Below are 16,902 nucleotides of genomic sequence, written 5' to 3' on the forward strand. Positions count from 1 at the left end.
TGTTTGTGTTCGGGGTGGTGGGAGGCGGGTATGTATGCCAGGGAATGTCAGTGGGGTTTCTGGCTCCACCGTAAGGCTGGTTCAGCTGACAGCTTGCTGGCCACCTGATCCATAATTTAACCTGACAAGACTGAACACAGCCTGCTCGCTACCTGCCAGCGCTGGCTGCTGGAGCGAGGAGGAGGAGGAGGAGGAGGAGTGGGAGACCAGGAGGAAGAGGTGCAGGTGGGGGTGGGGGTACTGGTAGATGCAGAAGGATTATTACTCCTGGTGTTTACACAAATACAAAGGTTAGATGAGATGGTGTTCGTTGTTGTGACGACGGGGAAAAGGTCTGGCTTCAAGGAAGACTGACTTTCATCATTTGTTGTTCTTTTTATTCTTTTCTTTTTCAGACAGTCCGCCTCCTCTATCTGGTCTTCTGAGGTGTAATAATGTTTAGAACTGGGGTCATTATGGAAATGCTCCTGCTTAATGGAGGACAGAGAAACGACTCACTTCAGCTTCACTTCCTACACAACACAAAATCTATCTATCTGCCTGTCTATATCTATCTATCTATCTATCTATCTATCTATCTATCTGTTAGTCTCTGTCTGTCTGTCTGTCTGTCTGTCTCTATCTATCTATCTATCTATCTATCTATCTGTCTGTCTCTGTCTGTCTGTCTGTCTGTCTGTCTGTCTGTCTGTCTGTCTGTCTGTCTGTCTCTATCGATCGATCGATCGATCGATCGATCGATCTATCTATCTATACGTATGTTTGTCTATCTATCTGTCTGTCTGTCTGTCTGTCTGTCTGTCTGTCTGTCTGTCTGTCTGTCTGTGTATCTATATCTCTGTCTGTCTGTCTATACATCTGTCTGTCTATCTATCTCTGTCTATCTATCTATCTATCTATCTATCTATCTATCTATCTATCTATCCGTCTGTCTGTCTGTCTGTCTGTCTGTCTGTCTGTCTGTCTACTGTTTCATCTCTCCATCTTTTCTGAGTGTCTGCTGGTGTCTCCGCTGTCTCAGAAATAAGACTGTCAGTATTTGATTGCATAGATTTTCAAAAACCAAAAGAGTTCATGTAGGAAATGGTGTGTTTATTGAACCGCTAACGTCACAGTTTTACTGTGTAAATACTGGGAGTGTGAGGGGAGTGATTCAGACACAGCTGTGATATAAATGACGATGCCATCTCTGCAGCGTCTCCTCTGAACCACAGTGATCAAACACAGTGATCAGCGATCAATAACAGGGATCACACAGTGATCAGTGATCAAACACAGGGATCACACAGTGATCAGTGATCAAACACAGGGATCACACAGTGATCAGTGATCAATAACAGGGATCACACAGTGATCAAACACAGATCAAACAGTGATCAGGGATCAAACACAGTGATCACACAGTGATCGGTGATCAAACACTGGGATCACACAGTGATCAGGGATCAAACACTGTGATCACACAGTGATCAGTGATCAATAACAGGATCACAGTGATCAGTGATCAAACACTGTGATCACACAGTGATCAGTGATCAATAACAGGGATCACAGTGTTCAGTGATCAAACACAGGGATCACACAGTGATCAGTGATCAAACACAGGGATCACACAGTGATCAGTGATCAAACAGTGATTGGTGATCAAACACTGTGATCGCACAGTGGTCAGTGATCAATAACAGGGATCACACAGTGATCAGTGATCCCACACAGTGATCAGAAGCAGTGAAGAGCTTTAATGGCAGGGTGTCTACATCTCTGGGTGTCTGAGTTTGAGCTGTTGGCAGGTTTTATTCAAAGGAGCCTGCCGGTGATGTGAGCTTTCATAAGGCACAGCGCTCAGCTCGAACATGTTGCTGTACATTTTCTTTGGATTATCACAATTTTCACATTTTACTGTCCGTAACAGGCGATGGTGCCTTAAAAATGACAGTATCAAATTGCGATATTTATAATTTGTTATTTGAAAAGTGACACTAAAGTAATCTATTATTATTATTAGTAGTAGTAGTAGTATTGTTGTTGTTATCGTTATATTAATATTGTTATTGTTGTTATTTTTGTTACTATTATTGTTGTTATTGCTATTAATAATAATAATTATTATTGTTGTTGTTGTTATTATTGTTATTATTGTTAATATCAAATCAGTGGGTACCTGCCAATTCCCAGAACTATTTAAACACACCTCTTATAGTTTAGACACTTATTTTATTGACACGTTGCTGCCTTGAGCAGAACGATGACAGACTGTGTGTGTGTGTCAGTGTGCGCGTGTGTGTGTGTGTGCGTGTGTGTGTGTGTGTGTGTGTGCGCGAGAGAGAGCCAGTAGAGCATCATAACCAGCTGCTGTGTATTTTGCAGTCCGTTCTGATCCAGTGGCCGACTCCTGATGAGCAGGCCAGTACACGGCGGCGGCGTCTGATCCGCTTCATCCCCGCCAGCACGTGGCCCCGCCTCTGGTGGACACACCAAACAGCACCCAAATCCACCATTCTGTGCACTCAATGTGTTACCGTGTGTGTGTGTGTGTGTGTGTGTGCACATACAACTTAGTGTGTCGTGTTCATGTATGACGTGTGTGTGTGTGTGTGAACGTGCGTGATCGCGTTACACACGTGTCAGAGAGTGACTACACCTCTGCAGAGAGTGGAAATTGAATCTCGAGACTCGTCCTGTATCCTGTTTCATGTCCCAGAAGTCCAGCTTCCCTTTCAAGCCTTCTTAGCTTGCCGAGAAACCAGGGAGCTGCTGGGAATTGGCAGTTTGTGTGTCATTGTGTGTTGGTTTGTGTGTTTAGCTTCAAGTGTGTGTGTGTGTGTGTGTGTGTGTGTCTGTGCACGTGTGGGGGGTGGCAAGTAGTGTAGGAACAAATAGTCTTAACACACTATAGAGAAACTCTCATAATCACCACATCATGCAAACTACCGATCTGGGAGTTTGTGAGGAAATACTGAAAAGAATTCCAGAGTGATGCAGTGTGTGGAGGAGTTGTGCGTCCATCAGATTTCATATCAGCTGTGTGTACTCCGTCTATATCTCGAGGCGAGCTGGTGTTATGCATTGGTTCCAGTGTTGTTTCTTTTCCGTCCTGCCTGGAAGTAAATGAGGTTCACCTGTTGTGCCAGCACTAAAATCAAGATAGGAAGTCAGTAGTGGGAGAGCCGGGACTGAGACTGGCTGATATAACGAACGCAGCTCTGAGGTCGTGGGGATTAACAATCTGCAGATTCACACACACACACGTCCATCAGGTTTCAAGGCATCGGCGCACATGTGTGCTGTCGGTCCTCCAGCAGAGGAGCCGAACGTGATGGATGTGGTGGAGCAGATGTTGCTTCCCGCATGATGTGCTTCATACAGAGCCACACATTCACACAAGCTCAAAGGCCCCCATGCGGGACTCGAACCCACAACACAACCCCAGCCTCGCTCGCTGTGCAAACTACAGAAACCACGAGACACTGTGTGTGTGTGTGTGTGTGTGTGTGTGTGTGTGTGTGTGTGTGTGTGTGTGTTCTCGCTGCCCATGTGCCTGTAACACACATTGGAGCAGATGTTTAATTGAGTCACCTCAGCCTGAGAGAGAGATTCACATAGTTATCTATGTTTAATCACCAAGCGTCTTGTTTGCTACTTTCCTCCCACGTCCATGCCCCCCCCCACCTCCCTCGCTCCATCTCTCTTCTCCCCTACATATGTAGCGCTCTCTCACACAGCTTTTGTAATCTCCCACCTCTGTCTTCCACTCTCTCCCCTTTTCTCTTTCTGTCTTCCCTTGTTTCTCTCCCTCCACTTTGCAGTGGCCAAATGGGCTGTCTTTTTTCTCTTTATCCCTCCCTCCCCCATTCTCACTTTTCCTCTTTCCTTCTTCCTCTAACCCTTTGTCCCTTGCTTTCTCCTGCTCTCTTTCACTCATCCCCTCTCTTTTTCTCTCTCCCTCTCGCTCTCCCCTTTCTTTTTCTCCCCCCATTTGTGCTCTCTGTCTCTGTCTCTCTCTCCCCACTCTGTTCCTCTGCTGGATCCCAGGAGGAATGTGTTGTGTATTGTGAACACCGTGTGAAGGCCACGTAGTGAAGGTGCTGAGAGCAGATGTTTGGGTTTTCGGTCCCTGTGTTTTATCTGCAGCGGTGAGTTATGGTCAGGGCAGGGGAGACACTGTGAGACCGTGCACGGGTCAAGGCTGCGGGACGGTTTCGTGGTGTGCCGTGCGCATGTCTGTTTACGTATGTGCATATGCATGTGAGATCTGCTTTTGTGTTTATCTCTTCCTGTCAGCCATGTTGTCCCAAAGGCCAGGCGGAGCCCGAGGTCTGTAAATAAGCCAAGAGCAGCCCAGGAGACAGAAAAGCACTGAGGCACAGTCCCCCACGGTTAGCATACACCTCACACAGAGAAAATACGCATTGAAGGGCTTTAGCTGTCCATCTAAAAGCCACATGTCAGCGCAGATGGAATGTGTCATTCAAGCTGAGCAGAAATCTGCCCCACATGTCCTACACGTACAGAGCTATTACCTGGGGAGGGACTAGTGTTACCTGGGGAGGGACTAGTATTACCTGGGGAGGGACTAGTGTTACCTGGGGAGGAACTAGTGTTACCTAGGGAGGAACTAGTATTACCTGGGGGGGAACTAGTATTAGCTGGGGGGGAACTAGTATTAGCTGGGGAGGAACTAGTATTACCTGGGGAGGGACTAGTGTTACCTGGGGAGGAACTAGTGTTACCTAGGGAGGAACTAGTATTACCTGGGGGGGAACTAGTATTACCTGGGGAGGGATTAGTATTACCTGGGGAGGAGCTAGTATTACCTGGGGAGGGATTAGTATTACCTGGAGAGGAACTAGTATTACGTAGGGAGGAACTAATATTAGCTGGGGAGGAACTAGTATTACCTGGGGTGGGACTAGTATTACCTGGGGAGGGATTAGTATTACCTGGGGAGAGATTAGTATTACCTGGGGTGGGACTGGTATTACCTGAGGAGCTAGTATTACCTGGGGAGGGATTACTATTACCTGGGGAGGAACTAGTGTTACCTGGGGAGGGATTAGTATTACCTGGCGAGGGACTAGTATTACCTAGGGAGGGATTAGTATTACCTGGGGAGGAACGAGTATTACCTAGGGAGGGATGAGTATTACCTGGCGAGGGACTAGTATTACCTAGGGAGGGATTAGTATTACCTGGCGAGGGACTAGTATTACCTAGGGAGGGATTAGTATTACCTGGCGAGGGACTAGTATTACCTAGGGAGGGATGAGTATTACCTGGGGAGGGACTATACTAGTGTTACCTAGGGAGGGACTAGTATTACCTGGGGAGAGAATCGTATTACCTGGGGAGAGACTCGTATTACCTTGGGAGGGACTAGTATTACCTGGGGAGGGACTCATATTACCTGGGGAGAGACTCATATTACCTTGGGAGGGACGAGTATTACCTGGGGAGGGACTAGTATTACCTGGGGAGAGACTCGTATTACCTTGGGAGGGACTAGTATTACCTGGGGAGGGACTAGTATTACCTGGGGAGAGACTCGTATTACCTTGGGAGGGACGAGTATTACCTGGGGAGGGACTAGACTAGTATTACCTGGGGAGGGACTAGTATTACCTGAGGAGAGACTCGTCTTACCTGGGGGGGGACTAGTATTACCCGGAGAGGGACCAGTATTACCTGGAGAGGGACTAGTATTACCTGGGGACCTCTAGTAATTAGTAATAATTGCAAAGGTCGTCTGTGATCTTAATCCCGTGCGAGTCAGCCATGTTCATAATTTATAAAGTAAAAATTCCAGTGTAAATTACTCACCATATTTCGGCGAACATGGAAGTCTTCTGATAATATCAGTCGGTGTGAATCGGCATCTCAGTAATTTGGCGTCATGTTTTTTTTTTCCTCCGCGCCTTTTTTTCTGCCTCTTTCCCGGTTGAAGATTATGGAGGCTGCGGTGGAAGGTATAAATGAAAAGTTTTGACAGCATTTTGGGTTCGAATTCAGGAGGCTCATCTCGTTACAATGTATGGCGACCCATTTGCAGAAAGAGCAAGCTCAAATCCAAGAGAAGAGCGAAATCTGGAAAGATGATGAGATGGATGACATGCATGGCAGCATGGGGTAAGGAACATTCTTCTGTCTTTCAGCTGGCTCAATGCATGCGCCTTTAGTGTAACAGTTATTGCTGTATGTGGTAGCCTGTCATACAGGAAGTGGTTCTTACGCGGAGCCGTGACATTTCCAATCATATCCAGGGGGATAATGTAAGTAAATTCAGTAAAATACAGACTTCGCTTATCCCGTGCGAATGCGCCGCACGAAACACAGCCGTGGGTGGTTTCTAACCCACATGAGGACCCAGGTAATACTAGTCCTGTCCTGTGTGATACGGCTTAAGATCATTTTCACACTTATAGGGCTCCAGACGTCGGCCATTTTGGCAGGAAGAAACGCCTGTGCACAGCAAAAATGAATGGCGCCAGCGTCGATTTCAAGCTGTCAGAGTTCACTGCACATTTTAATTCCAAAGACATTGTACGCGATATTGCGAAACTTGACAGATTAAACGTTACTGACCCTTATATTGCCCCCGGGGTGCTTTTCACGAGTATTGAAACAGCCAAAACGGGCAACGTTCCAGACTTGCAGTATCCAGACATTTACAATCACCTGATCAACTTTCCCTCGGCCTACTCTGGAGAGTCTTTGAAAGCCTACAAAAGCCTGGAGGGATGCAAATGGGCGAAATCTGGATTCGTGACAGATATTAAGCTTTGGAGTCTGACTAAAAATTGCTTTCTCGTCAGTGGAAGGGTGAGAGTCCCTTCATATTAGTTAAAGTTAGCATAAGCAGTGGGCACTGCAATGTAATCGGTGTCATAACTTGTATGTAGCGTTAGCTAGTCTGTATCTTCCATTTACCAAGGCCTAGCTACATTATCACTGTGTGAATGAATTTTGAAAGGTGCCACCTCATACATTAGATTATACCTTTATGATAAACCTTCATGATAAACAGCAGTTTCTGTAGAACGCTTTGTTCAGCAAAGCGTTTTAAATGGATGGGACGTAGTCGGGTGACAGAGGGTTGTCATTCATTTTCCCTAACACATAAGTAAATAGAAAATGTCCAGTCACATTTTAGTGAGCAACAGGCTTCGTTCCTTTATCTTAGCCTTTTTTAGCCCCGCAAAATCCACGCCATAATGCATAGGTCGAACTTGCCTTTCAGTATAGTAAAATGGTCAGAAACCATTATAAAAGCCTGTTAAATAAATAATATATTAACGCTAGAAAGTGTTGTATTCTGTACCTGATATGAAGGGGTCACTACACAAGCGGAATCCGTTGCTTGTGGAGTCCCATTGCTCAGTTTTCTTCTGGTCGCTTCTAGCACATTTTATGGCAGTAAGCCATTTATGTCGTCTTTCGGGATCTTTAGGAATCCGATAAAATGCTCTCCCTTTTACTTGTCCGCGACTGTTCTGGCATCCCGGCGCACAAACGCTATCCACCATATTCACTGTATGAATACAGCAGGCGAAGAGACTTGCTGCTAGCTAGCAGTCATTTGCCCAGCAATAGGCCCACTTTCCTGCCAAAATGGCGGTGTTTTGAGTTCGACTATTGCGTGACGTCAACTACTGGAGCTCTATAGTATGTTTGCTTTGGTCTGAATCAGTGGGTGGATGAGTTGCTGCTGGGCGCTGTCACTCCGTTCATTGGTCAGAAATCACTTGGGGTTGGCGGGCAGAGAGAGGAGAGTTTGTTTTTCTTCCGGGATAGTTATCCAAAATGGACATTCGGCAGAATTGGCATTTGTTCATAATTGCAGTCATCGTTTTGGCCATAAACCAAGCCAAAACATGCGAGCTGAGTGGCACATTTGAACGCACCTTCAAGGCAACGTATGAAGAACATTGTGTCGCTTCACGTTACACGAAGGAGACGTGCTGCCTTCAGTGGGTGCTGACAAAGTGTGACGAACTGTGTTGACAGAACTCGTCCTCGCCCCAGAATGTACAGCGCAGCTGGTGACGGGTCCTAGTTTAATCCCCCAAAAAATGCACAATGCTTCCTGCAGATGGGTCAGATCTCGGTCGCATCACGTTCATACCACAAACGAACCGCACCAGAGTTCGTTTCAAACCGGACCGAGACCACCTCTTCAACAAGGTCTCTGTCCGGTTGTTTCGGTCCACACCCAAGTGCGATCCTGTGTTCACACCTACCCAAATGAACCCCACCAAGGGGGTAACAATCCAGGGTTCCATTAAAACGGACCAAACAGCTCAGGTGTGAGCGCACCCTTAGTGTGGATAGAAGTGTTCCAGTTAGGTTTTGAGTGTGTGTTATTTTGTTCATGGTGGTCTGGTTTCTCTCTCTCCATCACCCCCCCCTCTCTCTCAGTTTTCTTGGGTAGCTGACTATAGAAAGCAGGGGATGGTACCACCTGGTTCTGTCTGGTTCTGTTCTGTAATATGTAGGTCAGTTACTCCACACTGCCCATCCGGCCTCCCAGGCCCCACATCACCACTGACATTCCCAAGGCAGCATGTCAGCCTTCACAGCTGCCCGCACCACTGCCTCCCAGTGGCTGACGGCTCTGTCAGAACAGCCCTGACAGCCATATCTCTTCCCACCATCTCTCGCTCTCTCTCCATGTGCGCTTCAACGGCTTTAGCGTTCATGTGCTTATATAGACTCCGGAAGAAGGGTGCGTCTCTCTTCACCGCTCCTCAACTTTTTCAGTTTAAGTGTCAAGGAGATAGCTGGCTGTCTGTCAACACTGGTCGTGCTGTAAAATGGGTTATTAGATCATGACTGTGCAGGAAGTGTGCGTCTATAATTGTGTTTTGTTTGTGTAGATGGATCAAACTCCACACTTGGGAGTATGGTCTAGTAGTTGAACCCGTCACTAATCACGGATAATGAATGAAACAGGTGTGGTTGGTCCATTTTAAAGAAACTGACTGCTATTCTAGTGGGCGGACAACAAGGTCTCTGTCCGGTGTTGAAGACTCATTCTTTGTGTATCTTTGGTAGTGCTGATAGATTGATTCAGGAATGCCTTGTGAAGAGACAAATGGGATCAAATTCTTCATCATAGTTATCCAGGTTGAAATGGAGCTGTCTCTAGTGTTTCTAGGGGAACTTCAAAACCTGTAATACACGTGGCTTGGATGGGAAAGGTTGGGGTATGTCTGACCAGATTGGTTCTGCACCATTCAGAGCACTATATGAGTTTCTCGCACCTGTTAGGCCGGACTATACTGTGTGTTCCTGGATCTGTGGCAATCAGCTTGTTCCCACAGCAAGAAGTTTGGAACTCACGGCCCCACTGATAGTAGTTCAGCTGGCTTCCTCATCCCCCACCAGGCTAAAGCTGTCCTGGACAAATGGTCCTACGGTGCTCACAGCACACATAGAGAATGGCTGCACCGCAAATAATTATCCATTTTAACAAGTCAATGAGTCTGGGATTTTTTTTTTCAGTTCATATTTGCTTACAAGTTAAATAAACCCACCAAAGGGAAAAGATAATTTCACTTGTTTTTCTTGAAAAACAGCTTGTTTCAAGAAGCTTCTTCAATTGTCATCTTATCGACAATTCCTTATTTTGCCCTGATTCAGAAAAATTACATTTATTTCTTGAAGATTCAAGGAACAAATGAAATTACCTCACCACACTGGCAGAATATTTATTTACTTATTTCCAACGTTTTTATGACAAAATGGGGAAAAAAACCCTAATCAAGATGGAATTTTGCAGTGTGGAACCGACTCACTATATTTGATCAGTTGCAGGCGTCTGCTTTTTTTCATTCATTCCAAGTCTACACTGTTTCTCGACAATTCAGTCATTTTGATTAAAAAGCTGTTGGTTTGAAATCTCGTCTTATACTTATGCAGTCCTGATGGTACCCTGCCCACAGGGTTGGGTCAGATTACTTGGAAATATAGTCCGTTACTAAATAGAAATTAATTAGCGATTTATCTAATTACTAATCTAATCCATTGGATTACAAAAAAAACCCTATCTCATCTGAATACTTTTGCATTACTTCAGCATCAAACATTGAAAATATTGCACCTTATACTAAAAAAAGATGGACACAGCCACAAAAATTTGAGTTCCACAAATATATTTTTTTTCTTTTTAAACATCTCAAAACATTTTCAGTGCAAATAAAATGCATTTTGCACATTCAGCATTTACAGTTGGTCAAATCAAATTACCCTTGTAAAAAAAGTACTGGCACAAACTACGGGTGACAGTCGCTCAGGCCCTCCCCTCATGTCTTGAAGTCTCACAGTAGGAAGTAGTGCCAAATGTATTTAATAGCTAGATGTCGTGAAAATAGATATGCAGTCCATGATAGAGTAGGCCTTTGTTAGAGCAGCTTTCAGTTTGCAAATGGTATCTTCATCCAACGAAATTCTCAGTTCATGGCTTATCCTCCATGAACGACCGCTCTCAGCTCACTAGTTAGCGAGCTGAACTGAACCTTCAGCCGTGGCTCACTTCAGTGAGTCGGAGCTCAAGCCAAACACCCAACAATTTAGTGAACAAATCCTTTTTATAAACTGATTCTAATGATTCAGTACATGGAAAAGAACTGCTTTGCCCCTCACTACCACAAAGTAGAGCGCTTTTCTAAAAAAAAAAACCCATATGTCGGACGCACTTTTCATGACTAGAATGACCGGGATTTCACTGCTACCTAAAACGACCACCCACGGTTTTTAAACTCTGTATTACCGGAACTTAAAAACTACTAGAACAACCATGGGCGGTCATTTTGACCGCCACAGATTTTAAACTCTATATTCTGTCAAGATAAATACCCAATTGAGATATTGAGATATATTTGGTGTCTGTTATGAAACTAACTGACACCAAAATTAACATTTTACCAACTTTAATACTATTTTTCAAACCATTTAAAATGGCCGCTGTCCAACGCCTGTAAATCCCGCAACGCCTCAGTGGGAGTCATGGTGCGTCTGTAACGGCGTCTGTAACCAGACATGTTGGAAATAATCAAACATCAAGTTTAGACTATTTCTCTGCACTGGAGGACGCTAGTGTGTTTCTAGGACAGAGCAACGAACTTCACGAAGGAAATGACGCCACCAACACACGTCTTAAATACTGACATGACGCACACGATCACGCACAAATTACGAAACAGTCATGTTAACTGTCCGTGGTCATTTTAGGTTGAGCTTATCGTAACTTTTTTTGTGTGCGATTGATCTAAAACTCATTTTAATGCAAATATATGCAATGTTAGGCGAATTCAGGGAGCGGCAGGTCTGTATCTTTTTTCCCCCGCAGAGTTATTAAACTGAAAATCCAAAACGGCCATAATGACCATCTTGGTTGTTCTAGAGCATCTGTTATCGTGAAAAAAGTTCCATAATTTTAAAATTGCCGTATTTTAAAGACGTAATAATGTAATGTAATCAAGTAATCCAAGACCATGTAACTAATCTAATTACAATTTTTTTCAAATGCAATCTGGGCTGATTATAGTTACTTGTTTTTGTAATCTGATCAAGTAATCCCAGTTACATGTAATCCATTACTACCCAACCCCTGCCTGCCCGGTGCTAAAAAGATCCCAATAGCCGCCCCTGCAAACACTGTTTCTGTACTGTACATGTTTGTGGGTGGGTGTGTTGGTGTTTTTGTTCTATAGACACACACACACACACACACACACATATATATATATACAAACACATACACATATACATACCTGTACATGCATGCATGCTTTCAGAGCATATGTAGATAATTGTACTGTATGTGCAGGAGTGTACGCCTGCATGGGCCACAGCGAGTCAACATGTTTTCTTTCCCTCCCTCTGGTCCTTGGGTTCCATTTCATGTAATATTGCTCAATTCAAACCAGGTCCCCCCTCGGTCCAGGGACTCAACAGCTGGCAGAAATAAACATAATGAGTTTTTCAGCTTTGTAGCAGGGCTCTGAGCCCCTTCCAGTTATAAAGATATGAAGCAGCGGACTTTAGAAAACACGCGTCCACCCCCGGGGAGGGATCGCCAGGAAGCAGTCCTAGGTGACCGGCGGCCGGAGAGAAAAGAGATGAAGAGGAATTAGATAGTACTGTCGTAAATCCACCTGCCTTGCAGGAGGTGTGAGTCGGTGCTGGGAATCCTTCCTGTGTTTCCGGTGGATGGGAATAGGTCTGACCGGAGCAGATGGAGGTGGAAAGGCTTCACTGTAGGAACAAGGGGAATTGTATCTGATCGTTTTCAGCCTCTAAAGTAATATTTATGTGGTATTCATACTGGCTACTTCAAAACATCTGTCTACACAGGGAGGGAATATACATTTACTGCCAAAGAAGACATAATTTGGCCTCCTCTGACAGAAAAGAAGTCATACCTCATCTTACTACAGCCAGCGTGTGAGGTTAACATATTTTACTTTGGCGTTCTTACCTTCATTTAGGCAATGAATGCCATCTCCATTGGCCACCTGTGTCACAGGCTAATGCTAGTAGCTAATGCTACTGAAACCAGATTAGAGAATGTACAGAGTAGAACCTTCCTGCATTATCTATATATGATGGACGGTGCAGAACTGTGCCCCCATTTTTGGAAATCCACTTTTACATATCCAAAGTAGGACCGATGTTAAAATGTTCATATTTTGGGGCTGTCTAACCAAAGGACACCTCAGGAACGAGCTACGCGGGTCTTCTTTCTGGGAGACAGAAAGGAAGAATCGAGGGGCATCTTAACACGTTAAACCTCACTGATCCTGCTCTTGAATGCTACTGCAGAGTTTGTATGTGTGGGGGTTTGGGGTGGGGGCATGCATTTTTGTTTTCTTCCCAATCTGATGTAAATCCCAGCCACTCCGTGTTGGCCAGGGCGCCAGAGGCCCCTAATGGACACGAGAGTACATTTAAACTCAGACAGTAGTCTCCTTGGGGCCAGATAACTTCCTTTGGTGGGGGGTTAGGCCCGTTGAGGCGGGACCTGTGCACCGCCGAGGCCAGTCGCCGAGGCCAGTCTGACACATATTTGACTGTTGCAGAGATAATGCTGCGATGAGCCGGACAGCGAGACGTGTTGCGTCTCCTCACACACCAGACCTCCTCCAGGGCAGATGGAGAGCAGGGCCCACTAGATTACAGGCTGAGTCATTCTCCCACAACTCACACCGTCTGGGCCTCACTTTAACCTTCACCTCCCTATCTCCTGCCCCTTTCACTCGTTCCATAACGCTCTCCCTCTCTCTCTCCCTCTCTCCCCCTCTCTCACTCCCCCCCCCACACACACACACACACCTCTTCAGGGCACAGTGGCCACCGCAAAGATAAGACACTGGTAACTCAGAAGTGTGTATATGAATGTGTGTGTGTGTGTGTGTGTGTGTGTGTGTGTGTGTGTGTGTGTGTGTGTGTACGCGGGCGTATTCGTATCTGCGCAAGCACCTGTAATGAGCAACACATGTGTGTATCAGACCCCAGGCTAATGAAGCTCACTCCATTATTTATTTCCCGTGGCTGGCCGCTTGGCCAGTCAGTGCACCTGTGTACACACACACACACACACACACACACACACACACACCATCTGTCTGTAATGACCACTCTCTTGCGTACTGCATAGCACTAGGGTCCCTGGAGTGGTCATTAGAAGGGAGAAGGAGAGTGACTGAAGGAGAGGAGGAGACCAGTGCTCTTGGCGTGGATGCAGAAGCGATGTTTGGCGGTGCAGGGAGACAGGGTGGACCCGCCCGTGCAGAGCTGAGGGGAGGCGGTAGCACGGAGACTGACGGAGGATCATGATACGTCTCCCTGCGGTTCACCTGGGTGGCTTGTTTGGCTGATGTGTGTCGCTTTGTGGCACGTGTGCACGTGCTGTTCCGCACACGTGATCGTTGGTTCGTCGTTGTGTGTTTGTGGCAACACAGGACAGTACCGTGAAGCCAGCCACCGTACTGGCCATGTTACTGGCCACGGTACTGGCCATGTTACTGGCCGTGGTACTGGCCGCGGTACTGGCCGTGTTACTGGCCGCGGAACTGGTCATGTTACTGGCCACGGTACTGGCCGTGTTACTGGCCATGTTACTGGTCGTGTTACTGGCCGTGTTACTGGCCATGTCACTGGCCGTGGTACTGGCCGTGGTACTGGCCATGTTACTGGCCACGGTACTGGCCGTGTTACTGGCCACGGTACTAGCCGTGTTACTGGCTGTGTTACTAGCCGTGTTACTGGCCACGGAACTGGTCATGGTACTGGCCGTGGTACTAGCCATGTTACTGGCCGCGGTACTGGGTACTGGAATTCCAGCTTTCCTACATTAACACCACTCTCAGCAGGATCGTTCTGGAATGATTTCACCAGCCGGTGGAGGATAACAAGCCACCAGCATAAAGTGGCTACTTCAAAACCTTTCTCTTTATCTATTATTAGTCTCTCTCTCTCTCTCTCTCTCTCTCCCCCCTCCCTTCCTCTGTCTCTGCCGCCTTCTCTTTCTCCCCCTCTATCTCTCCCACCCTCTCTTTCTCTCTCTCCCTCCACTCTCTCTCCCTCCCTCCCTCTGTCTCTCCCTCCATCCCTTGCTCTCTCTCTCCCTCCCTCTGTCTCGCCCTCTCTCATTCTCTCCCTCCATCCCTCGCGCTCTCTCCCTCTCTCTCTGCCTCCCTCCCTTGCTCTCTCTCTCACTCTCCCTCTGTCTCGCCCTCACTCTCTCTCTCCCTCCCTCCATCTCTCCCTCTGTCTCTCCTTCTCTCTGTCTCTCTCTCACCCTCTCCCCCTCCCCCTCTTTCTCTCACTCTCTCTCTCTCCCCCTCTCTCCCTCCCTCCCTCCCTCCCTCCCTCTGTCTCTCGCTCTCTCTTTCTGTCTGTCTGTCTCTCTCCCTCCATCCCTCCGTTTGTCCGCTTGTCTGTCTGTCTTTGTCTGTCTGTCTGTCTGTCTGTCTGTCTGTCTGTCTGTCTGTCTGTCTGTCTGTCTGTCTGTCTGTCTGTCTGTCTGCCTGCCTGTCTCTCTCACCATATCCAGTGAGGGCCAGCTGTCGGCAGGGAGGCTGCTCCATTGCATCCACACAGTTTAGTGTTGTGTGTTTGTGGCCCTGCACAAATGCTAGCGTGTGCGGCGCTGCTGGTGCTCAGCAGCACGCCGATGCAGGACCCACCAAGGTGGCCGATGCAGGACCCACCAAGGTGGCCGATGCAGGACCCACCGAGGTGGCCGATGCAGGACCCACCGAGGTGGCCGATGCAGGACCCACCGAGGTGGCCGATGCAGGACCCACCGAGGTGGCCGATGCAGGACCCACCGAGGTGGCCGATGCAGGACCCACCGAGGTGGCCGATGCAGGACCCACCGAGGTGGCCGACGCAGGACCCACCGAGGTGGCCGACGCAGGACCCACCGAGGTGGCCGACGCAGGACCCACCGAGGTGGCCGACGCAGGACCCACCGAGGTGGCCGACGCAGGACCCACCGAGGTGTCCGACGCAGGACCCACCAAGGTGGCCGGCGGGACCCACCGAGGTGTCCGATGCAGGACCCACCGAGGTGGCCGACGGGACAGGGAGGCAAAGGGTGTTGCTATGGACCACCCTCCCCTTCAAGAACCGGTTTTATTTTCCCCTCCCAGCGAAAAGTCTGCACTTCACTGGAGTATGAGCCCTTAAGCAAGGCAGCGTCACAACACGCAGCACCCGCAACTTGCCCCCCAGCCTAAAGGACGGGTTTATACGTGGGCGTGTGTGTGGTTGTGTGTCTACGTTCATGCAATTGTGGATTCAGGTATCAAAACACAGAGTTGACTCTGTGCCACGGACTGTGTGAGTTACAAGCCCAGAGGGACCCTCAAGATTAACTATTTATTTGTGTTTCTGTGTGTGTGTGTGTGTGTGTGTGTGTGTGTGTGTGTGTGTGTGTGTGGGGTTTTTTTTTTCAGGGAGTTGAACGGGAACAATCTCACACGTATCACCAAGAGTGACTTTGCCGGACTCAAGTACCTCCGCGTTCTGTAAGTACCTTTTCGCCGGTCTATTTTTGAGCCTGATTGTTTGATGTGAAGTGCGTGCGGTGTGTGTGAGTGTGTGTGTGTGTGTGTGTGTGTGTCTGAGTTTTTCCGCCTATGGAAATGCTGGAATTTGCATACGCCCCGCGGATTGAAGTGGCGCCGCTGTTGTCAGGAGCACCACTCCATAATACATTAGGCTTGTGTGTGACTGCAGCGAGTGATATAATGGACCACTTCACTTTCACATCATCCTGTGTGTTTTACCAGCTGTTATCCTCCACTACACACACACACACACAAACACACACACACACACACACACTGACTAGCAGTATGGCATCAGTCCTACGGAGGCCCTCGGCACGGTAATCTCATGTAGGTGAAGTCATCGACCCGCTCCTCGGTGAGATTTAAACAACACTTGTGACTCCAGGTAATTGTGTTAAAGTGGTCGTAAAAAGTGTGTAACAGTGTGGGTTTACACACACTCAGAAACAGCGCTACAGGCGCTGAACAACAAACCGACGGGGGGAGCTGTGCAGACACGTTTCAAACGTCAGCTGACGTGCACAGAATTCCTATCGCCCGGCTAGCTGAAGCCCGTATCGTTCACCGACCGCCCCCGTCGCTACACGTCCTGCCGCCGTCCCCACCCCTTCCCACTGCCCCCCCCCCCCTCAGCACCCCCCCTTCCTGCTGACTGTGGGGGTGAAACACCTCCATGTGGCCAGCCAAGTGCAGAAGAAAGCACTTTCTGTAGGGTTTACTGACAAACCAGCCTCCCTCCCTGCAAACCTTCTGACTACAGCTAAACCGCCCGGCCAAGACACACACACATACACACACACACCCACACACACAAAATGTTGTGGCG

At 47.6% G+C, this 16,902-nt stretch overlaps 1 protein-coding gene across 1 annotated transcript in view; it reads left to right on the forward strand.

Annotated features, from left to right (window-relative positions):
• slit1a (slit homolog 1a (Drosophila)) overlaps positions 1 to 16,902 on the forward strand; it is a 172,155-nt gene that overhangs the window by 11,661 nt on the left and 143,592 nt on the right. The window contains exon 2 of the mRNA XM_056291571.1: positions 15,960 to 16,031. Within this exon, the coding sequence (XP_056147546.1) occupies positions 15,960 to 16,031 (72 nt within the window). The remainder of the gene's footprint in view (positions 1 to 15,959; positions 16,032 to 16,902) is intronic.

Source organism: Lampris incognitus, chromosome 13 (genome assembly GCF_029633865.1).
Source record: "Lampris incognitus isolate fLamInc1 chromosome 13, fLamInc1.hap2, whole genome shotgun sequence".
Taxonomy (NCBI): Eukaryota; Metazoa; Chordata; class Actinopteri; order Lampriformes; family Lampridae; genus Lampris; species Lampris incognitus.